At 32.6% G+C, this 25,058-nt stretch overlaps 1 protein-coding gene across 3 annotated transcripts; it reads right to left on the reverse strand.

Annotated features, from left to right (window-relative positions):
* Positions 1–1,985: 1,985 nt before the first annotated feature.
* Positions 1,986–15,621, reverse strand: LOC118190339 (transmembrane protein 70 homolog, mitochondrial). Of its 3 annotated transcripts, none has more exons than XM_085814487.1 (2): positions 15,438–15,621; positions 1,986–3,414 (listed from the first exon to the last, which is right to left on the reverse strand). In XM_085814487.1, the coding sequence occupies exons 1-2, from the start codon at positions 15,546–15,548 to the stop codon at positions 2,884–2,886; spliced, it is 642 nt and encodes a 213-aa protein (XP_085670613.1). In that variant the 5' UTR covers positions 15,549–15,621; the 3' UTR covers positions 1,986–2,883. The 3 variants fall into 3 exon arrangements, with proteins under 3 accessions (XP_085670613.1, XP_085670622.1, XP_085670617.1); XM_085814496.1 differs by lacking the exon at positions 15,438–15,621 and adding an exon at positions 14,724–14,857; XM_085814491.1 differs by lacking the exon at positions 15,438–15,621 and adding an exon at positions 6,185–6,498.
* Between the last annotated feature and the right edge of the window lie 9,437 nt (positions 15,622–25,058).

The raw sequence follows: 25,058 nt of genomic DNA on the forward strand, positions 1-25,058 counted from the left end.
AAAGCCACACTCTTATTTTAGGAGATTATAAAAATTCTGTTGTCATTCCCTTCTTTCCATCAATTAGCTATAAAGTTGCACATATTTTGCAGAAATTTAACTTTCGGGTTGTTTACTCTCCCATCAATAAAATTCCAACTTCTATACTCAAGGACCCCATTCCGGATATGAATTCCTGGGGTATTTATAGGATTCCTTGCCAGTGTGGTTTAATTTACATTGGCCAAACTAAGAGAGCCTTAAAATTTCGCGTCAAAGAACATGAGGCATATGTTAGAAAAAAGGAAACACAGAAGTCTTCTGTTGCTCAGCATTGTTGGTCCGAAAATCACACTTTCAATTTTTCTGCTGCCAAAATTATTCAAAAAACATCTTCCATTGGAGAACTGGATTTTCTAGAGGCATTTCACATTCATAAAAATCTTTCTGTTCTAGTTAACGATCCTAATTCCAATCCAAATTTGCCTTCGGCTTTTAGAGAAATTATGTTTTAGTTCTGGTTTTGCCAACAGATGGCGCCACTTGCTTATTCTTGTCCAGGCTTTCTTATCTTATCTAAACATTATTTCCTATCTTGTTCATTTGCGGTTTTGCAGCTGAAGATGCTGGTTCGGTAAAACCATCGAAACTAGTCCTGTGAAAATTTTTTAAATATAACGCTGATTTTTGTTGTTTGACTTCTGAATTAGTATTTATTCGGCGTGTTATTGTGTCTTAATTATGAAAGTACTATTCGGTTTCGAGGGCCGTAAAAAATCGCCAAACTATTGTTTATGCCAATGCCGCCAAAAATAGTTGTGGCAACCCTAATAATTGCGGCAAGAAAGGAAGTATAATAGTAAATAACTATCTAAGATTGATGTTTTAATTTAGATGAAAAGTTAATATCATATAATACTTTTTTATTATTATAATTTATATGAAAAAGGCTAAACATGACTGAATGGAAGCATAAGAGTAAATAACTATTTCAGATCATTATTAGATTTTTATATAAAAATTGCTAAACATAACTGAATGGATGCCTGCATCGCTATTTAGCTACCGTCTTATCGCTAAAGCATAATTTCATCTCGTTGGTTGTTCAAACGTAATTTCTATAATGAATGATGCTTTTTCTTTGAAAATATTTTCTTTAAAGTGCAGAATCGCTCACTTATTTGTTTGCCGCTTTTTACAAGGGTAAAAACAAGTGGATTTTTGTCAATTTTCTTTTACTTTTTAAGTGAAAATAGGTCGATGTGTACATAGATAAAGTCATGGTTGTGCACAGTGCCATTTTTGTGCAATTCTAGGATTTTTTTTAAAGTGAAAATAGATCGTGTGCACATGCATATCGAGTATGTGCAATTCTTAAAAACGCGCAGTTCAAGCAGTGGGTGATTCTGCACTTTAACCAAAATTCTATTGCTGACTTTTCGTCATGGGCAATTCCCAAATTGTTAAATCCATAAGATATTAAAAAAGGATTTAAAAATTAAACTAGTATTTTAATGGCGTCTTAAGAAATATAGAACTATATAAACTTACGCAATCTGAAATCAGTGCGTACGCTAGATTTGGCGAGCTGTTTACATGGGCACGTTTGCTAGATTTGGCGCTTTTGCGCATACATTTTCGCTGCAATTTTTTTATGGTCCTCAAAATGGAATACCTTCATGTATTCCGTTTTGAGGAATACATGAAGGTATTTTTTTATTACCACCTTGTACTTAAAGAAGAAAATATCCATTGAACAATGAACAGAAATCTTTTACTGACAGTTTTTTTTCAATGAGTATGAGATGTGAGGCAGTTGCAATAGATTTTGTTCACTTTAAGAAAATAAACTAGGTAATTTTAAGAAATTTATTAATTATTTATCCACATGGCAATTGAATTATTAAAGAGATCATATAAAAGTATGATGTTTTATGTTTTATGACTTACTATTTTATCTAACTGAATATTTTATAATGAATATTACAAAAGTGCAGCAAAAAGAATACCATATGAAGAAATGATTTTATTTAATTAGTTTTTGTGATTCATTTAAATGTAATTCAGCTATAAACTCTACTAAAAATTAAAACCACTCGTAAACTTCACGTACACAGTATGTATTAACCTCATCCAAAGAGTTCTTAATAATTAGATTATAAAACTGCATCTTATAAATATTAATTTTCTGAACACAAATAGGTATCTAGAAATTTAGAAAACTGTACTTCAGTAAAGTGAAACTTTTTTTTCTTTTCCCAAATTGCATAGCAGATTGGGAAATATTTTCTTCACAGCATATTTTCAATAGATGAATATATAGAAATAACCTAAATAGCACCAACCTATGAGCATACAAATACTGTACATTTTCTGCAATACATAAAAAAGAAGGAAGTGCAGTAATGATGCATCATCTATAATAAAATGAATTGTGAATATATACATGAAGGTATAATGAAAGTACATACAGCATTTTTCAAGATTTTTAACCTTACCTATTCAGTTTCTCCATTTCTGAAGACAAAATATGTCATATTAAAAATTAATATCTTATCTAGAAGACTGCAGCACTAATCTATCAGTAATGTATTAAAAAATTCTGCTTTGTAACTTTAAAACTATTTGTCATAGTATCAGCCAAAATATATTGTTAACTTAAAGCTATCACAGCCAAAATACATTTGTTACTGCAAGATGTGATACTAAAATTTATTTACATTTATATTAATGTTCTCTTATAGTAGAACAATCAGATTTTGGAATAATAAAAACAATGGCGAAAATTAAAATTCCAAGTAGAAGAAATAATTGCCTTTAGTTTTAAAATTAAGTTTTTGGATAAATTTGTAAACCTACATTCAATTCAAATATATTTTATTTATCGTATCACAATCTAAATTACTATTTAACATCTTCTTTCGTCTCATTATTATGAAGTCCAAAATCAAAAGGCTGGTCATAACCCATCATGTGAGAATAAGCATCAGGTTCTTTCACCATTCTAGAATCAACAAATAATGGTACTTCGTTAACACAAAATGAAGTTAACACACCTGGCAGTTCAGGTACTGTAACATCAGTTGCTTTAAATTTAAATTCTTGAAGTTGGCTTACAATATTAAATGTCTTGGCTGTAAACGTTTTACTTTCAGGATCAAAGTGTAGTTCTATGACATATCGCTTTGTTATCCAGTGAAGTATGAATGGAGTACAAAGAAAAAATGATGACACAACACCAGTTGCACAGCCTACAAATATGTTCATCTTGCATAAATCATTTACTATTAAGGGGAGTATGCCAAAGCCTAGCATACTTGATGACAGAGATAATAACTTCACTATTTTAATGCGGTTCTTCAAATGACCTTCGTACACAAGTATTTCTGAATTTTTGCTTGGACTATCTGTATAAAGCAGTGAGGATGAATGAACCTAAAATAATAAACGTAATTTTACCAAAGATAAAAATTTTGTAAAAAAGAATACATCTAATTACATAAAATGAATTATAATTAACTGAATACATAAAATAACAGGCAAATTCAATTTTTATTAACTTTCCTTTATTAATAATGAAGTTACATTAAAAAACAATGTAACAGATATGATTATTAGACTAAAGTGACCATACGTCCTGATTTTGGCACGAGATTCCTGCTTTTTGAAGGACTGTCCAGCCGATTTTTAAAAATATTCCGCTTTTTAGAAAACATCTGCATTTCTTATTTTAAATGTACTGTAAAAATATATTACCTATTATTTATTCATTATTATAGTGAATATAAAGAAATTTAAAAAAAAAAAAACACATAAAATTCATGCAGAGTAAACTAAATTAGGCGATGTAACAAGTTAGATTTACTCGGTGGTGTTTGATCATGGTCGTTACGTCTCGTCAAGGAATATGTATTGTTAACAGAGAAACAACTAGCATTAGCTGAAGGGCTATTTCCTTTCCACACCATAAACGACAATCAAAGTTTCAGATCAATTGATTGTACGTCGCAAATGATCAAAACATTGTATGACAAAAAATTTGATGTACAAGGACAAAAAATGAAGCAATTATTTGTAATGTTTTTTCACCATATTCGTTTTCACAATTGCAGAATGAATTAGATAAATGCACATTTATATCTATATATTATGATGCTTCCAACCACAAAGCTTTAAATTTTATTTCCCACAATTATTAGAATTTTTGATCCAGAAACAGGAATTAAAATTAGAATATGAGATTTTGTTTCATTGCCAGGTGAAACTTTTTTTTTTTTTCCAATGGCAGATTTTGAACAGTTACAGTTTTGTAACAGAGTCCATTAATCTATATTAAGGCCAGATTTGGTGGTCTCTTTATTACGGAGACACCTAATAGATGAGCCACCATTACCTCCTATGAAGGGACAGACAGTTACAACCATGCCTTCTCCCGGATTTGAACCCAGGCCCTTCGGTATCGCACGTCAGGCTTCCCTAACCACTATGCCGTCTGGGCGGCTGCTGGGTGAAACTTCACAAATATTTTTGATTAGATAAGTACTATTTAAAAAAAAAATTGAACAATAAAATTATTGGCTATCGTGAGGCAATAATTTTATTATTGACACTAACGCAAATTTTGATGGAAAAGCTAAAAGATATATCAATAACATTTTTACGAAACTTAAAGAACGTTTCAACCAAAAAATTATTCGAGTAGGTTGTGCAGTGCACATTCTACGCAATACTATTTAAACAGCATCTGACTTATTTCCAGTGGATGTTGAAAATATTGGGTTGGCAACTAAGTAATTGCGGATTTCACTCATAGATGGCTTCAGTTGAATTTTTAGGGTTGCAGACATAGTACAAATGTAAAACACATTTTGTTATTTGATAGATGGCAATTCAGCTGTCAATCAGTAAAAAAAGTTTTTTGATCGGTTGCATAGTTTTCGTTTGGCATTCATTGAAAAATGGAAAATCAAAAGGAACATTTTCGTCATATTTTGCTTTTTTATTTCCGCAAAGGGAAAAATGCATTGCAAGCTCATAAAAAGTTATGTGCTGTTTATGGTGACGAAGCCTTAAAAGAACGCCAGTGTCAAAATTGGTTTGTTCTGGTGATTTTTCACTCAAAGATGAAAAACGCTTAGGTCGTCCAGTTGAAGTTGATAACGACCTAATCAAACCAATAATCGATTCGGATCGTCACAGTACAACACGTGAGATTGCAGAGAAGCTTCATGTATCACATACATGCATTGAAAATTACTTAAAACAACTTGGCTATGTTCAAAAACTCGATACATAACTCACGAACTGAAAGAAACGCATATAATGCAACGCATTAACAGCTGCGATTTGCTAAAGAAACGTAATGAAAATGATAAATTTTTAAACGACTGATAACTGGCGGTGAAAAATGGGTTGTTTACAACCATATCAAGCGGAAAAGATTGTGGAGCAGGCCAGGTGAACCAACTCAAACAACATCAAAAGCTGATATTCATCAAAAGAAGGTCTTGTTATCAGTTTGGTGGGATTACAAAGGAATTGTCTACTTTGAACTCTTACCACCCAACCGAACGATCAATTCTGGTGTCTACATTGAACAACTAACGAAATTAAACAATGCAGTTGAAGAAAAGCGGCCTGAATTGACAAATCAAAAAGGTGTTGTATTCCATCATGACAATGCAAGGCCACACACAACTTTGGTCACTCGGCAAAAATTACCTTGCACCTGATTACTTTTTGTTTGACCTTGCACCATCTGATTACTTTTTGTTTCAATCTTTACAAAACTCCTTGAATGGTAAAAATTTCAATAATGATGATGATGTCAAATCATACCTAATTCGGTTTTTTGCTAATAAAAACCAGAAGTTTTATGAACGTGGGATTATGATGCTGCCTGAAAGATGGCAAAAGGTCATTGATCAAAATGGGCAATACATTACAGAAGAAAGTTATTTAGTTCCATGAAAAAATAGTCTTTGATTTTCTAAAAAAAATCCACAATTACTTAGTTGCCAACCCAATATTATTGCAAAAATTTATTCCTATTTATTATATATATATAAATATACTGTGTGTGTAGAAAGTTTGAAAGATTTTTGTGAAAGCACAGAAATCGAATATAAAAGAACTACTGGTTACAGCAAAACACGATGGCTAGCTCTTTTACCAGCTGTAGAAAATATTTTAAAAATATACGAACCATTAAAATCATATTTTTTATCCCAAGATAAATGTCCAAGAATATTGCAGCTGTTTTTTGAAAATGACACATCGCAAATTTATCTTCAGTTGATCCGCAACTAAGCTACATTATTTTGCAATGCTGTGAAAATTATTCAAGGGGACAAAATTTCAATTATGGAAGTGTCAAATGAAATCAACAATTTAAAAACAAAATTACGAAAAAGAATTGATAACGATTGCGTTCCTTTAGTTAATCGAAAGGACATCACTAGGTTGGAAGAACAAGGTGCCATATTAAACGACCTGATTTTCTGAAAGAAGACAGAAATTTTTATATTGCTTGGAATATCTTGAAGAACAGACAGTTCAATTCAAGGATATTAAAAACTTTCATTGGGTGACATTAAAAAAGGAGATTTTTATGGGAATATGTGGAAAAATCTTTTTAATATATTAGTAGCCATTTTGCGAAAATGATCTTTTTGATGAAGTGTCCTTGGTAAAAAGATACGTTACTGATGAAAAAATTAAATGTTGATTATCTGCAAATGTCGAAACAGACAAAAAATGAATGGAGTTATTCCTTCATTTTAAACAGAATAATATTCCTTATGAAAATATTTTGAAAATCATAGAACACACGCTCTTCCTTCCAGGAACAAATGCAGCAACAGAATGTGTTTTTTATAGTATCAATAAAATATGGACAATTGAAAAAAATGCAGTTGAACATTAAAACTTTAAAATCTGTATTAAGCCTAAAATATAATTTGACTAATTCATGTGAGAAATTTCATGACATTTTAATAAATGATCCGAATCTTTTGCAAAGTATTCACTCGGATAAAAAATATAACCACGAAAAAAATCATAATTTTTTAAATAAAATATTAGATTAATAAAAAACAATATTCAAAGTATTGTTTTTTACAATTATTTTTATAGTTACCAATAGTTAATAATAAATATATTTTTGGTTGATCTTTACAATATGGTAACTGGTAGTTTGGTGACATTTTGGAGGCGATAAATGTTACTACCTGGGACTTTGGTAATAATGTGAGCAGTACTCAGTTCCGATTACGCATTACTTTGTGTGGGGGAAATGAGAGATCATGGGATATGTCATGTGATATTAATGGACGAATTACGGTTCTTTAATCGGAAAAGGGGGAAAATCGGGAAAAAATGTGGAAATTTTGTATTTAGCTTTATTCTGTGTTGTGTGAAACAGTGTTGTTTACTTTTTGGATCCCATGGCCCTAACTAAAGTGAATTCGAAATGGATATTTAAGCATTGTGATAAAGAGAAATTTGCTTTTTATTTAGCGGAGGAAGTATGGAGGAGAAATTCGCAGAAAAAATCTTTCAATAATTTTATTGAATGAATTAGAAAAGTGTATCCACCACGTAATCAAGATTCTGAAGAAGATTAGGTAAGTTAGTATTTTTAATTATTTGAGGATATTATTTTTATGCATTGTTCTAAATGTAAGGTGGAAAGGAATTTGGTATTATTGGGAAAATTGTTATTAGCAATGATTTAGTTTAAAGTAATTAGGATTGTAAAGTAATTTTTATTAATTTAATGTATGTGCTCATTTATATTTTAAGTAGTGTTTTTGAATTTCATTATATTTTAATGAAATGATAGTTATTTTGTGAATTTTATGTTTGTAGGAATTTGGTATACGTTTTAGTTGAAGTAAACGTGCATGGAAATAATTTAAATATCTGACACTAAGTATTTGTAATGGTTGCGGTATGAATTTGTTGGTGACGTTTATAATATAATAGATGATTTAGAGGTAAAAGTTTTTGGATATTTTATTTATTTTATATGTGGAAATGTTCATATTTGTAAAGGGTAAATACTTTTTCGCGATCAGGTAATTTCATATATGTTCTTTTTACCGGGTTTAAAGATTGAGAAAATTGTCATGTATTTTCGTGAAATTTTTCTAATTTATGAGAAAAAAGCAGTGTACATGGATATAGTGAAGAGTGTGCGCAATGCCATTTTTGTGCAATTCTGGGATGTTTTTTTAAGTAAAAATAAGTCGGCGTGTACATGGTTTATGTGTATGTGTTATTTTGAAAAACGCGTAAGGTGTATGGTATTGTGCACTTTTTCCGAATTTTGCAGTGAATATTTGTCATGATTAAGCAGTTTTGTTTGATAAAATTTCTAGCATAAGTGTAATTCGGCTAGTAGATTGTTGGAAGAAGTGTTCAGTAGATAAAAAGAAAAGAAACATGTCTTTACTTCGTGAAGACAAAATGGCGGCGGGGAAAAAAAATTAGAGGGTTGCTGTAGGAGAGTTGGTTGCCAAATTTTCGCCAAAAAAACGCCAAGTTACCATAATGTAAAGATCAACCATATTTTTTAATATTTATACACAAGTATATGAATGTATATAATAAAACATATTTTTTTGAATTATTGGTCTGCTTTCATAACTAAATTATAATTCTCATTTCATTCCATTTGTCCCGCTTTGCCTCAATGAAAATGTAGTCACTTTATATTAGACATAAAAAAGTACTTTTATTAAGTGGAAATAATTACAATAAATCTTTGCTGAATGCAGATTTGAGGAATGTGATTTTGTGTATATGCATTATCTTGTTTGTCTCCATTTAATTTGCTAGTACTTATGGAAAATCCCGTCGACCATTTTAGCCTATTAAACAGAAGACACCGAACTACACGATTTTTCGCCAAAAATGGAAAAGTCTTCAAATACGCTGCGTTTGATGTAACCTTGATTACACGTGTTAGTTATTATTCTTGGGTAAAGACTCCTTTTTTCCTCCCTCTATCTCACATTTTTTTTAAAAAAAGGGATTAAAATTTGGGACCTGCCTATTACAGAAGAGCATGCTGTTGAATATTTCCAAAGTTATGGAATCTTAACAGCTTCATAAAAATGTGGCCATGAAATGGCGCTTTATTTAAAAACTGAGAAGCAATGGCATTGCAATGTTAAGGCTTGTGCGAAGCCAGTGTCAGTTCGAAAGGGAACGTGGTTCGAGGAAAAACCTAGCGACAATAATTGTTTTTACAGTATATCTCCTTAATAAAAAATAATGAAATTTTTTTTTAATCTTTGGATTATGGTAACTTCGCGATTTTTTCGCGAAAATTAGGCGACCAACCCTGCTACAGCAACCTGCTAGCTTTTTTTGGATGCCATTTTGTTTTCACGAAGTAAAGGCATTTTTTTTTTCCTCAACATTTTTTCCAACAATCTGTTTGCCGAATTACGCTTATGCTAGAACTGGAACAAAAAAGCTTAATCATGACGAAGATTATGTGCAAAATTGGGAGAAAGTGCAGAATTGCAAACTGCTTGCGTTTTTACGAATTGCACATACACGGTATCCATATACACGTCGACCTATTTTCACTTGAAAAAACATCCCAGAATTGCACAAAAATGGCATTGTGCACACTCTTGACTTTATCCATGTACACTGCTAAAGTCCTAGCTAGTAACCTTTATCGCCTTACCAAAATGTCGCCAATCTACCTCTTACCATATTCCAAAGATTAGCCAAATTTTTAATGAAAAATTAAATATAAATAAATGATAATTTAATAAATTTGAAATTAAAAAAATAGAACGTTTTTTCTTGTATTTAGTAACTGGGTGGTTTTTTTTTGGCTTGGCGCAGTCTCTTGTAGTCGACGGGAAAATCCCGTTGGTTGGTAAAAATTGGTATAGTCAAAAGTCGTTAATCCGGACTCGTTGGGACTTCAGCGATTTCAAATTATCGATTTTTCCAGATTATACATCATCAGTTTAAATCTGGTAAGATAGCATTCAGAAATTATAAAATAAAAAATATGAAACCGTAATTTATGAAATAAAGAACAATTATGATCTAAAGGGTATCAAAATTTACAAAAAAGAAAAGCTTAATATTTATTTGTTTACTTTATTGAACATTTCTTTCAATGCAAGTTTTTTAAGTTGTTTCGTTTTATGTGATAATACTTTCTCTTTAATTCTATAAATTTCTTGTTCAGTTACAAAGTTCCGCCGTTCAAGTGCTATAATTGCTGTGTCGAGAATACCAACTAATTTGTCAATCGAAATTTTTTCGTTTTCAATAACCTCTGTGTCACTTTCTTCACTATCGGAAGTGAATTATAATGATGAGGAATTTGATTTAAATCATATCAAAGACGGAGTACATCGAGATGAAATACTACATTTAGTAAGGAATTATAAGCTGAATAAAATAAAAACATCTGCACTGAAGATAAGGATAGTGTTGATCAACTTCCGGTTTATTGCGCGCCGTGTCGTCCCTCTGCAGAGCAGCGTGAAATTGATAAACATATTTTGGAATGGTTAGAGAATCAAAGGATATGCCTTTATCCATTTTTTGCAGCAATTCCACTTTTTGTTTGATGAACATCGAAACATGCTTTCGCTTTGTACATCCTTTGGTAGCTCCAGAATCGGAAATTCTTTTTGACATAATCGAAAGTTCAAGCTTACTTTTATAAAATTGCTCTAACAGTTTGCAAAAAATAATAAGCCGGATCCAATTAGAAGATTACGGAACAACGCAATCTGCAACATTACCTGAAATAGATAATTAGATAATTTTAGCTTATACCGTCCATTATACATTAAACGCGCATGCGTAAACATTTCATGCACATGCGCACACGCATAAGCGCAGCCATAAAGGTCTTACGCGCATGCGTAAATGGGTGTCCGAATTAACAACTTTTGACTGTACTTTGTTTTGTTTACCAAAGTACCAATTTGCCCAATGCGAGAATTTCAACTATATAGAGTATGCTCCAGAGTGTCAGTGCATTATTTAACATTTCACTAGAAAATACGTAACAAAAGTCCAAAATCTGGATGTCCACTGTACGGAATGAACTAAAATCCAAAGCTGAAGGCCACCAAAGCAACCTTTATTTTTAGAAATTTTTTATATGCTTTACACATGCGATTTGGTATTTTTTCATAATAAAATATGTGACGAATCCCTATTCTTAACTTCACTTCTATTCTAAATAAACTAGCTCAATACTGAAGAAACAATTCTTTACTAGTATAAACCTCTAGGATCATCAAATCAAAAAATTATATCTACTGAATAATGTGCATCCCAGATGCCAACCTGGCTAATCAGTTTTTTTTTTTTTTTTTTTCCTTTCATCACCACATGACTATTAACACAGAACAGCTTGAGAAATGACTCACACGGTGATATCTAAATAATTTTCTTTTTTCAAATATTAGTAACTGTATACCAAAGAGTATAGTAATCTTTTATGCCAATATTAAGCTTGGCAGTGGTTATAGACCAACTAACTCTGCTGGGAAGTGTTGACGAGGAGAAATTTAACAAAAACCTCACTCCATACGCATAAAATAAATGATACTCATAGGCCAAAAGATTACATTTAGAATAACTGATTTACTATTCAGATAAGCCCAGAGCTGGTGTATTCACACCGTGCAACACAAGTTAAGGAAATCAAAATTTTTAGAATTTAGAGAAGAACCAAGCAACAAAGTTAATGGATGGCAAAATTTTTATAATTTAAAGAAGCACTCAGCAACAAAATTAAAGGATGGCAAATATATAGAAGTTAGGGAAGGCAATGGGATGCAAAACTTTTAGAATTTAGGGAGATGCTTGGCAGCAGAATTTCAGACCTATAAAGACTGCACCGGCTGGCAAAATACCCAGCACTGACCCTAGATACGCATTATGTATATGAGAAAATTTATTTAACCGAGACTCAGAGAAGATTTGAGCATATGCAGGAAATAGGATAAGTATAATAAATAACTAAACAATTATAATTCAGACTTCACTTATTGCCAGCATGCCATAGAAGCAAGACAAAATTTAGTAGAACAATGTCTTGAATCACCAATCTCATAATACATTGCCAACAGTGTAAAGCGATTGTTGGCTACACCTATTGGTGATAGCCACAAATTTGAAGGTTGCCAGATATCACAAATAAAAAGTGAATTTTCCTATTACTGGAATTTGTCAAGAAATGCAAAGAAGAGATAATAAGTGAAAGTGATATAACAGAAGTTTTTCATTGCAATGACAATGCCCCAATCATCAACCAACCAACAAAGAGCAAAATCTGTATGCATCTAAATCCAGAAAATATCACAACTGATAATAAAAAAAGTGACAGAGAGGGTGCTGAGAATGAAAAATTTTGTTTGATTGGAAATTCTGACATTGCAATTACAGTAATTGAACAATGGAACTTCATATAACTGAACAAGAAATTATGTCACTCAATAGAATTAAAGAAGTATTAGAACAAAACAAAAACGATGCAACTTAAATTGACAGAAATGTTTCTTTATGAAACATTTCTGTCAATTTAAATAAATATGAAGCCTTTTTTTTTTTTTTTTTTTTTTTGTAAATTTTGATTCCTTTAAAATCACATATTAAAATTTTTTTTTAATTGTGGAAAGCATTATACAAAAAATAAAATCATGAAATTTCTAAAGGGAAATTGACTTGTGCTATGCTTAAAATTTCACGAAGGATCAGCCTGCTTGTAAAAAATAAAACATAGGATAAACTATTTGCATTCAGCAGCTTTAGTCACTTCACTACAGCTGACAAACCCACAACAAGAATAGTGAGATAATGCATTGAATTTTAGTAAAATTTGATAAAATTTGTGAATTTCTTTTCGTGAAGCTTTAAAACAATATGAAATTTTAAGTGACACTGATATGATTTGCATCTTAAAGATTCTGAAGCTCTAACATTTCCAAAATACATTAAAATTAGTAATCTTAATTTAGAATTCAAACAACAAAAATCAGTGTTACAAATGCAAATATTCACAGGAATAACCATCAATACTAGTCCTTTTGGCATCATCCTCATCTAGTCCGAAACTAATTTTTGGCATCATCCTCAGCTGCCAAAAAAAATGAGAGTTCGGTAAAACCATGGGTTGATCTTTACATTACGGTAACTTGGCGAAAATTTGGCGACCAACTCCCCTACAGCAACCCTCTATTTTTTTTTCCCCCGCCGCCATTTTGTCTTCACGAAGTAAAGACATGTTTCTTTTCTTTTTATCTACTGAACACTTCTTCCAACAATCTACTAGCCGAATTACACTTATGCTAGAAATTTTATCAAACAAAACTGCTTAATCATGACAAATATTCACTGCAAAATTCGGAAAAAGTGCACAATACCATACACCTTACGCGTTTTTCAAAATAACACATACACATAAACCATGTACACGCCGACTTATTTTTACTTAAAAAAACATCCCAGAATTGCACAAAAATGGCATTGCGCACACTCTTCACTATATCCATGTACACTGCTTTTTTCTCATAAATTAGAAAAATTTCACGAAAATACATGACAATTTTCTCAATCTTTAAACCCGGTAAAAAGAACATATATGAAATTACCTGATCGCGAAAAAGTATTTACCCTTTACAAATATGAACATTTCCACATATAAAATATCCAAAATCTTTTACCTCTAAATCATCTATTACATTATACACGTCACCAACGAATTCATACCGCAAACATTACAAATATTTAGTATCAAATATTTAAATTATTTCCATGCACGTTTATTTCAACTTAAACGTAAACCAAATTCCTACAAGCATAAAATTCACAAAATAACTATCATTTCATTAAAATATCACTGAACCATGTACACGTCGACTTATTTTTACTTAAAAAAACATCCCAGAATTGCACAAAAATGGCATTGCGCACACTCTTCACTATATCCATGTACACTGCTTTTTTCTCATAAATTCGAAAAATTTCACGAAAATACATGACAATTTTCTCAATCTTTAAACCCGGTAAAAAGAACATATATGAAATTACATGATCGCGAAAAAGTATTTACCCTTTACAAATATGAACATTTCCACACATAAAATACATAAAATATCCAAAAACTTTTACCTCTAAATCATCTATTACATTATACACGTCAAGAACGAATTCATACATGAAGCATTACAAATATTTATTATCAAATATTTAAATTATTTCCATGCACATTTATTTCAACTTAAACATACACCAAATTCCTACAAGTATAAAATTCACAAAATAACTATCATTTCATTAAAATATAATTAAATTCAAAAACACCACTTAAAATATACATGAGCACATACATTCAATTAATAAAAATTACCTTACAATCCTAATTACTTTAAACTAAATCATTGCTAATAACAATTTTCCCAATAATACCAAATTCCTTTCCACCTTACATTTCCAACAATGCATAAAAATAATTAAAAATACTAACTTACCTAATCTCCTTCAGAATCTTCATTACGTGGCGGATACACTTTTCTTCATTCTCTTTCAGAATCTTTAAAATCATACTTATCTTTCAAAGCAAGATACCAGGTAAAATAAATAACATAATAAAACATGTTTATTTCTCTCTCACACAACCTTAAAAAACATTTCTTACTATCCTTTTCAATACCACTAAATACCCATTTCGAATTCACTTTACTTACGGCCATGGGATCCAAAAATTCACAAACACTACTTCACACAACACAGAATAAAGCCAAATACAAAATTTCCAGATTTTTTCCCGATTTCCCCCCTTTTCCGATTAAAGAACCGTAATTCGTCCATTAATATCACATGACATATCCCATGATCTCTCATTTCCCCCACACAAAGTAATGCGTAATCGGAACTGAGTACTGCTCACATTATTACCAAAGTCCCAGGTAGTAACCTTTATCGCCTCCAAAATGTCGCCAAACTACCAGTTACCGTAATGTAAAGATCAACCAAACCATGGAAGCTAGTCCTGTCAAAATTTGCAGATGTAACGCTGATTTTTGTTGTTTGAATTTTAAATTAATACTTCGGCGTATTATTTTACCTTAATTAGTAAACTTATCAAGATATCATTGAAAGCGGGCGACACTTCATAATTAACACCTTTAAAGAAATTATGAATAAAATGTCTGAATTATATCAGTGATTCAAAAAAAACGTGTTTATCGTTCATGGGAATTTCTTAACCTTCATTTCAAAATGGAACAATCTGCATTCAAATTTATTTGAACTGAACGTAATAATAGACATTATTCTTCATTATAGTTATCACACACACTGCTTTCATTTCGAATATAAAATATTAACTGCATAAAAATATACAGCACGCACATATTTTTCGTGTTAAATGTAGAAATGATATTCACACATTTCTTTACCTTTCGGGACCATTCATAGTTATTAATTACGTATAGTTGCTGAAACTTCCAACAATGGGTTTTGAAGGATATAATAGAACGCAAGTTCTTCGCAAGAGGTCGAAGATTCATATTTCTTTCGAGTATCACGAAATAAATTCGAATTTTTCACTTTCACACTAACCTTTACAAAGAAGCAAAACACAGATCCCCAACAGTAGGTCTTTTTGCCTGCTGATGAAAATTCTGTACTTTTTGTGGCACGGTATAGGCTTAATCCCTAGGTTGCATCGTCGAACAAGATGTTCCTTTCACTGAGTGCCTAGACTAGAGTGTCCTATCCCAGTCGAAAGATGGTTCGTTTACCGATCACTGAATTCGACGGTTGCATTATTATGTAAATGTATAAAACTTGAACGTTATGATCGCGATTCACGATTCTATTTTATTCACGAGTTGGGAGAGCATCACTTTTACACTTCAAGAATATATTAGTATATCAAGAGTCAATATACAATGTTCACGTAAAGACTCACACACAGATCGTATTTTATTCTCGAGTGTCAAGATGTAGAAACATCTTTTTACTCGACTTCTGATGAAGAGCAGGAGGGGGAGAGACGGAGAAGGGTGAAAGGAGTGAGGGAGGCTGATGAAAGAGAGTGAGGTCCGCACTAGCGGCGGCGAGAAAAGGCGGGTGTCAAGTTCAGTGTCGTTATAAGATGAAGCCGCGAGTGGTAAAACCGCAGAGTCAGTTTTGCTTGAATGAGTCAATTAAGGTTGTGAATCTTATGTGGGGAGGATATCAGAAGGGTAGCGGTGTTTTTCTCTGGGACGTGGAGAGTGTCTGAGAGTGCTAATAAAGCTATTACTGTGGGTTTGTACTGAATAAAAGAAGTTGACCGCTAATCGTTTAATATACTCTTGAATCAGTTCCATTCGAAGGTCTCTGTGGATATAGATGTTGGGAATATACCAAGGAGCATTGATAATTTCTCGTAAAATTTTATTTTGTAGAATTTGTAATTGTTTAATATTGGTTTTAGCTGCATGTCCCCAGATCGGTGCTGCATAAAGAAGAGCTGGGCGCAGTATGGAACGATATAGAATTAATTTATTTGTAGTAGATAAGTTGCTTTTTCTACCAAGAAGAGGTCGCATAGTAGCTGTGGTGATTTTAAATTTTTGTACTACGGACCGGAAATGGGTTCTGAAGGTAAGTTTTTGGTCAAGGGTGACTCCAAGGTATTTTGTTTCATTAATCCAGTCTATTTCTTCGTTAAATATTTCAGGGGGTGGAGGATAGTATTTCATGTTTCCTTTACGGAAAATTATTGCCTTAGTTTTATCAGTGTTAATTTTAATCCTCCAAAGGGTAAGCCATTTTTCCAGTTTTGTGAGATAGCTTTGGAGTTGGTTTCTAACGGCGATAACAGTGCAGGCTTTAGTAAGTATGGCGGTGTCATCGGCAAAGAGTGCAAGATGAACAGAAGGGTCTTTAGGGATATCTTGTGTATAAATATTAAAAAGGTAAGGCGAAAGTGCCGACCCCTGTGGGACACCAGCATTGATTACTCTGGTGGTAGAGTAAGCAGTACCGATTTTGATTCTGAATTGTCTGTTGCTGAGAAAAGAGGCTATTAAGCGAATAAAATGATCTGGAAAATTGAGAGTGATTAGTTTGTAAATAAGTCCTCGATGCCATACCCTGTCAAAAGCTTTCGCGATATCGAGAAATATAGCACCGGTCGGAAGCTTGCAATTGTAGCCTTCAGTGATAATGTTGATAACTCTAAGAAGTTGGTGGCACTTGCCACCAACTTCTTAGAGTTCTGGTAGAAAACCAACTTCTGGTAGAAAACCGAATTGTTCTTCTGGTAGAAAATTCATGGAAGGGTGAATTTTTTGGATGTGGAAAAGTAGAATTTTCTCAGTAACTTTAGACAGGTGGCTAAGTAAACTGATAGGGCGATAGTTCTGTGGGAGAGTTGGAATTTGTTGCGGCTTAGCAAAAACAATTATTATAGCTTGCTTCCATGAGTTAGGAAAATGAGAGAATTTGATAATGTTGTTGATTATTTTAGTTAGGCAGGTAAGAGCGTTGATCGGGAGATGCTTCAGTGCTTTGGTCGAGATGCCATCGTGCCCTGGGTTTTCTTCGTTTGTAAGGCGCTGATGGTGTTGGCAACGATGGTTGGGGTAGTCAGGAAAGTGAAGTTGTACGAAGCAGGGGTGTTAAGGAAGTTATTGACCACCTGGTTGACCCGTTCAATATGGTTATTGTTGTACGGAGTGGGATTAAGAGTGAATGTATCTTCCATATAGTCCGCAAAAGATTTAGCTTTATCTTCTTCTGTATATGAAGTTCCACTAGGTCCATGGATAGGTGGAATAGGTTTATAAGTTTTCTTGAATTTGCGGGAAATGTCAAATAGGGAATTGTCATCTATAGCTAGGTTATTTAGGAAATTGGTCCATTTTTGGTTTTTGAAGATCTTGATTCTTCTGTTGATTTCTTTTTGCATAGAGTTTAGTTCGTGTTTGAGTTGTGGATCCCTGCTGCTTTGCCATCTTTTACGGATCCGGTTTTTCTCTTTAATCCTATTTCTTATATCGGCAGGCAGGGGAAGGAAAGGCTTGTTCACATAAAAAGTATTGGTGGCTTCCTTTAAAGCAGAATTGATGCTGTTGATAAATTTTGAGACTTCGTGTTATAAATCTTCTGTATTGTTGATGCATGGGTTACCTTGTATGGAGTTATTCAGAATTTCAGAGTATTTGATCCAATTTGTAATTCCTATACTTCTGTCAAGTGAGGGGAGGTATTTATTAATGGGGATTTCAAATACAATGGAGTTGTGGTCGGAAGACAGGGCTGAAATTACAGAGATATTGCATCTGTTAGTAATCAGGGTCCGTACAGCGAAAAGGTTCGCGCATTCGGAAACTGAGGCATAGAGCGCATGCGTCAAGTCTCAACGTATGACGTCACAGGGCGCCCAGACGAGGCCTACGTGATGTACGAGTCTAAGGGAAACGCCAAGTCATTGCTTTCGAATGCTGAACTCCTGTGTAGTCCTCTGTTTCCTGTCAGTGAGAATATTTTCTTCAAGGTTAGTAAAATTTCAGTACTTTTGTTTTATTTTAATGTTACGTAATATTCACTTCTGTTTTATACTATAAAATATTTTATCTTCAGTACTAATTGTAAAATAACAAGCTTAAGTTCAAAGCTTGTTTATAGACGAATTTTGTATATCTATTTGTGCCATAACAGCTTAAATTACAGAATAAAGATTACAAAAATGTGTATATATATGAAATTACAAAATTTTTAAAAAAACAAAAACAAAATATAAACATGTCTAGTATTTCTGCGCATTAAGTTGTTAAAAAATTATCAGTAAAGACATAAAGTAAGAAATTTACTTTTCACAAAGACCAAAAAGTGAAATTCGTAATTAATAAATTTCAAATAATTCTTTAAATGCAAAAAAGAATTTAAAAAGTTTATAAAAAAGTATTTGAAAAATGTTTTTAAAAAATGCTTAAAAAGTTACTTATATACATATTAATGTAAATGTAACATAGTTTTCTATATCAAAAGGTTAAAATATTTACTGAATATTTTTATATTATATTATGGAATGCTTACAGTGCAGAAAGACGATTCTGAAATTCTTTCTTTTGTTCAATTTTACTAGATGCCTGGAATGCGATGTGCCGTTGCTCTTTGCAACAACAGTTTAGAAAAAACTAAAAATTTATCTGAGCGCATAGTTTATCACAAATTTCCAAGTGATCCTACATTAAGAAGGAAGTGGATAAATCTTTGCCGTCGAGAAGATAAATGGAATGCAAACTCTTCTAGGATATGTTCTGCCCATTTTACTGCAGACTCATAAGAGAGATTTACAAGCAGAGTTACTGGGCTTGCCACATAAAAAGGTAATTAATTTGTGTTTCTGTTTAGTCCTTTCATGCATAACTTCGTTATTCTTCTGTAAATTGCATATGGAAATGTATTTATTTATGCATTAATTTAGATTCAGCTTTTATCTTTATTATTTGGTTAGAGACCGAAATTTCGTTCTTTCAAATTTTTAATTTCATTTGAATCAAAAATAATTATTTTCAATTATTGTTTTTAAAGACGCACTCAGAAGTTGTAATTTAAAATACTAAAATAACTGAAAATTATTTAGCCAATAAAGAAGTGAATTGTAGAGGTTATTTTTTATAACATAACTGAAGCCCATATTTTAATAAATTTTTCCTCTTAGAGAGCTATACGGTTTAAGAATCCTGAGCCGTATTTTAACTGAAATAAATAGATATAATTTCCTGAAATGTAATAAAGGTTAAAATAAGGAGCTGAATCTATTTATTAATTAATTCTTAATTTATGTCACAAATGCACTAATAGCTATTTTATTTTGATTTCAGATACTGGAGAAAACGGCTGTTCCGTCGGTATTTATATGGTCAAAAGATCCTCTTAACCAAGAACGTGATTCACGACAGAGACGCCGTTTAAGTCACCATCTTGCCCTTGATTTGCTAGAAAAAGCTCCCTCTCGAAATGACGTTGGAACATTCGTACAAAATGACGGCGGTGAAGCTCTGGAACAGACGGTTTTAGAAAACGTTTCCTACCTGGATGTACAGAAAGAAAACATAGAGCGAGAAAATGAAATTAACAATTTACAGAAAATGTTAAAATCCGCCAATGATACAATTTGCTTCTTGAGGAAACAATTAGTGCGTTTGAAAAAGGAAGTGTCACAGTTGAGAAGAGAGAAATTTAAAAATGACATTAAATATAAAAAACTTTCCAGTGCTGTAAAAAGAACTTTTACTAAATCACAGGAAAAGTTACTAACTCATCAGAAAAAGAAAGTGAGATGGGATGACGAAACATTGTCAATTGCTTTCACATTACGCTATTTAAGTAGAAAGGCATATCTTTATCTTAAGAAACATCTAAATTATCCTCTTCCACATTTAGCTACTCTTAGACGTTGGGCATCATTATTTCAACCGCGGCAAGGTATTTTAGACGATGCTTTAAAAATGATGAAAATAGTTAGAGAAGGTAAGGGAGATTTTCAATGTCTCGTAGTTTTATCGTTTGATGAAATGAAAATTAAAACTACATATGAATATGATACAAAACACGACCAAATTATTGGCCCGTATTCGCAAATGCAAATTATATTAGCGCGAGGGCTTTTTGATAACTGGAAGCAACCACTCTTCGTAGACTTCGATAGAAGGATGACAGATGCCATTCTTTTTGACGTGATTTCAAAATTACATCAAATTGGATATAAAGTTGTGGCTGTAGTGAGTGATATGAGTGGATCTAACCGCGCACTGTGGAAAACATTGCAAATAAACGAAAATAAATCATGGTGTATGCATCCGATTACAAATGAAAATATTTATTTTTTTTTTTGCAGATGCGCCGCATCTTCTGAAGCTTATTCGCAATTGGCTTTTAGATACCGGTTTTGTCTTAAGCTATAACTCAATTATAAGTAAAATTCCACTTTTGGAATTACTTAAAATTAATGCTGGTGAATATAAAGTTTGCTGTAAACTGACAGAAACTCACATATTATGTGAAAAATCTCAGCGACAAAATGTACGTCTAGCTTCACAGTTGTTTTCAGAATCAACTGCAGCTGCGTTAGAGAGATACAAGCCTGGGTCGGATCCTAAATTATGTTGTGATTTAGCACATTTTATCAAAGAAGTAAATAACTGGTTTCATATTTTCAATAGTTATATTCCGGAAATTTTTGGATTTCCGTGTAAAAGTGCTTACGGGAAGTATATAACAACTCAGGATGCAGCAATAGATAATTTTTGCAAAACTGTGAAAAACATGAGGTGCACTGGAAAAAAGTCATTGCAGGTATTTCAAAAGGGTGTTATAATTTCTAGCACATCGTTAAAAAGTCTCTTGCATTATGTCAGAGAAAAATATAACCGATCATACATTCTAACGCATCGTTTAAATCAAGACGCTCTCGAAAATACATTTTCGCAATTAAGGAGCAGAGGAGGACTAGATGATCATCCTACTCCTCTTAGTGCTTTATATCGTTTACGTATGGTGATACTAGGCAAGAATGGTTTTATTGGAGCCCGCGGAATCACAAATACGGAAGGCAGATTAGAAGATGATTATCTAATTTCTAAGGTTTTGCGGCATGCTGGTGTAAAAGTTGTTGTCGGAAACGATGACAAAATGTCATTTTCATATTCAGAAAACAGTGATACTGAAAAAAATATCGATTGCCCATCTGAAAAATCCGAACTAAAATTGGATATGAGTATCACAGAAAAGGATGGTTTAAGTTATATTGCAGGGTGGATAGCAAAAAAACATCATATCGAGTACCCTAATCTTGGAGACTTTACGTATAAACTGAAAGAAGATCCAAATTGTATTTCGTCGTGGATACAACATCTGTCTCATGGAGGACTAATTCAACCCTCTGAAGAGTGGAAAACGCAGGTCCATAAAATGGAAGAACAATTTTTAATTTTCAACGGTTCCACTTTAAGAAAGGGAGAAAATATTATAAAGGACTTTGTCAAAATCCTTAAACAGCAGTTTTCTGACACAGATGAAAACTTACTTAAGTCCTTTGCTAGTATTCGAACTTTCATACGATTAAGGACTTTAAATCAAAAATTAGTTAATAAAAAATATTCGAAAGCACAAAAAAGAAGACTAAATTCAGTCGACGAAAACTGTGACATAACGCGAAAAAGAAAAAATAAATTGAAGAAAATAATTTCGTAATATCAAAAAAATTATTTCTTTAACTGAATATAAATCGAGCTATCTTTTGTTTTGTTATCTTAGGTGCGCTATTTTTTTAGCCTAACCATTGTAAGGAATACTTAAAATTTTTCTTCAAGCAAAGCTTAGCTGCGGAAAAAATGGTGTATCCAGCATATCTGTTGAAAGAAATATTTTTTATTAAACAGAACTGATCCAAATTACGTAACTAGACTAAATTTTAGATGCAAATACCTGGTTACTTTTGGAAAGAAAAATATATTTTGTATTACGTATTATCTGATATATTTTTTTAAACATTCATCTCATAATATTTGTATATATTATATATATATATATATATATAAATGCATATATCTTAGTGTAAAATATTATATTTATATATATATATATATAAATGCATATATCTTAGTGTAAAATATTATATGTATATATATAATACATCTTCATAATGTAAAATAAATAAATAAAAATATTTTTGATTCTGAAAAAGCGAATTGTGACATAAAAAAATCTGCAACTACAAAAATCTATTTTGTTTTTTTACAATAGCATTGGCGAATTCATGTGCCAGTTCCTTATTCAGTATGATATTTGAATTAGCTTAGATTATGTTTAGAATTTAATAAATATAGCCACTAAACTTATGCAATCTACAGCACATAATTTGGGTCCTGAACTTAATTTGCCCTCTGTTTAAATTATTCAAAGTTTATTTTTATAAGATATCTTTATATACTGTCTTAAAAATTATACGCTCAAGTATAAAATATGTCAAAGAAATAAGGGTATGTACAATGCAAATTTATTTTTCAGGTTAGTGTTCATTCATTGATTTGCGTATTTATTCGATACGTTTAGTTTTAAATATATATTTCAAGAGTCGTATGTATGTCGATAAAAAATGTTTATTAGATATTTATACATGTTAAATTATGATTTAGTTAATATCCTTCTTTAACATTTTAATGTAAACACCTAGCAAATAAGAACAGTCAAATAAGCGCAAATTCGTTTCAAGCGCCTACCGTAGTTTCTACCCTCGTAGTATGAGAGAAAGCAACAGAGGTCTCCCTGTGACGTCACGATGTGGTTGACCATTCAACGCGTATTTCCTCTTATGCGCGAACCTTTTCACTGTACGGACCTTGGTTAGTAATGTTATTTGAGATGAAGAAGTCAATTGTGGTGGCGCTATTGTACCCGTAGTGGGTGGGCTCGTCTGGAGCATGAATATTATAATTATTTGATTGAATGAGCTTAAATATGTCATTTCCTTTTTTGTTAGCAGGTCCTCGGTTCCAACAGGGGTGTTTGGCGTTGAAGTCCCCTCTGACAATAGTAGAAGTATTAGAATTAAGGAGGTGAATCAATTCTTGTGCGCTGGGATTATTATTTGGTGGGATGTATTGCAAGGATCTTAAGTTTTACTAACGTTTATTTTATTTTAAATCTTTACTATCACTTCTTATTTTCTACTTCCGGCCAGAATTATAAGCGTGAAGGAGTTTATGCAAAGTTGTCTGGCGAACGCCAAGTATTTAAGTGTGGCCTTTTTGCCAAGCAGAAGAGAGGAAGCCGTGAGTTCGAAGCAGGCCGCTTACCTTAGAAGTTACGCAGTTGCTACTTTGCCTTCCAGGCCAGAGGTTTTAATCCTCTTGATAAATTAAACGTATTGTAGTGTTCACAGTCTCTGTGCTACATACGCTTCCTGTTATTATAAGGCCAATCTTATTCTAAAGTTAAATTAGAGTTTAGTTTTATTTTGATATCTTTTAAGTTAGACCCCGAGTGGAGGGTCATTGTATTCCGAAGTACGGAAGTCATTGTATATAAAGAAAAAATAAAGGGTTTTGTATACCCTTCGTCTGTATCCTGTCTACTTACGACAATTAGTGAACATAGCTTTAGTAAGCTCTCTGTTCTAGTCAGGTCATTGTATGTTTCCGAAGAAGGTTAGAAGAAACATTGAACCTGATAGTGGCGCCCGACGAAGAATAACCATGGCCGAGTTTCAAGAAGAACCTGTGCTGCCTGCAGAAACAGCTCAGAATCCAGAAATGCCAGCTGCCGCCCTGGAAGGATTTGGGTATATTGTCCAGACCATGCGCGCTTCGATGAAACCAGAAGCAACGTTTAATGGAAACTCACAGGTAACCAGTTTTTTGGAAAAATTGGATGACCACTTCATGCTCTACCCCGTGCACGAGTTTCAAAAAGTTACCTTAGCTACCAGCGCTTTGAGGGGCCAAGCGCTTAACTGGTTCAAATGTATCGGCAGAAGTCTCTTGGGTCAAGCAGGAAGTCCCACCTATACTTACGAAAATTTCAAGACTGCCCTACTAAAAGCCTTCCCTGTTGTAAGGGATCGTGCCAAATTAGAAACAGAACTTTTCAGTATATATCAACAAAGAATGGAAAACCTCTCGAGTTTTATTTTAAGAAAAATTCACGTTTTCAAGCTCTTGTATGGAAACCGTCCGGATCCTGAAATAATTCAAGTGATTTTGCCGAGGTTACTACCCCAAGTGCAAGACTTTATTGAATTGAGAAATCCGACTACACTGGAAAAATTATTTGAGCTAGCAATCCAGTTTGAAAGTAGAAGAACGGCGGACGTCGAAAGAAGACGCCAATATCAACAGCGAAACCAATTTGGTACGCCAAGACTACAGCAAACTCAAGCACATGGCTACGGAGAAAAAGCGAATCAGTGGGCAAGGAAACCCGAGCATTCAAAAACAGCCGGCGAACGTCGACAGTTCAATAGCAACCCAGGAAAAAAGTCTCAAGGCCAGTGGAGAAAGAAGGAAAGCACCGAAAGA

The sequence above is a fragment of the Stegodyphus dumicola genome, chromosome 1 (genome assembly GCF_044657685.1).
Source record: "Stegodyphus dumicola isolate Sdum_Otavi_A_Nest chromosome 1, ASM4465768v1".
NCBI lineage: Eukaryota > Metazoa > Arthropoda > Arachnida > Araneae > Eresidae > Stegodyphus > Stegodyphus dumicola.

Coding starts and splice junctions, on each gene's coding strand:
- LOC118190339 (XM_085814487.1), bottom strand. CDS start 15,548: ATGAATCTTCGACCTCTTGCGAAGAACTTGCGTTCTATTATATCCTTC. Junction 3,415..15,437: donor ACTATGAATGGTCCCGAAAG/GTAAAGAAATGT, acceptor TTATTATTTTAG/GTTCATTCATCCTCACTGCT.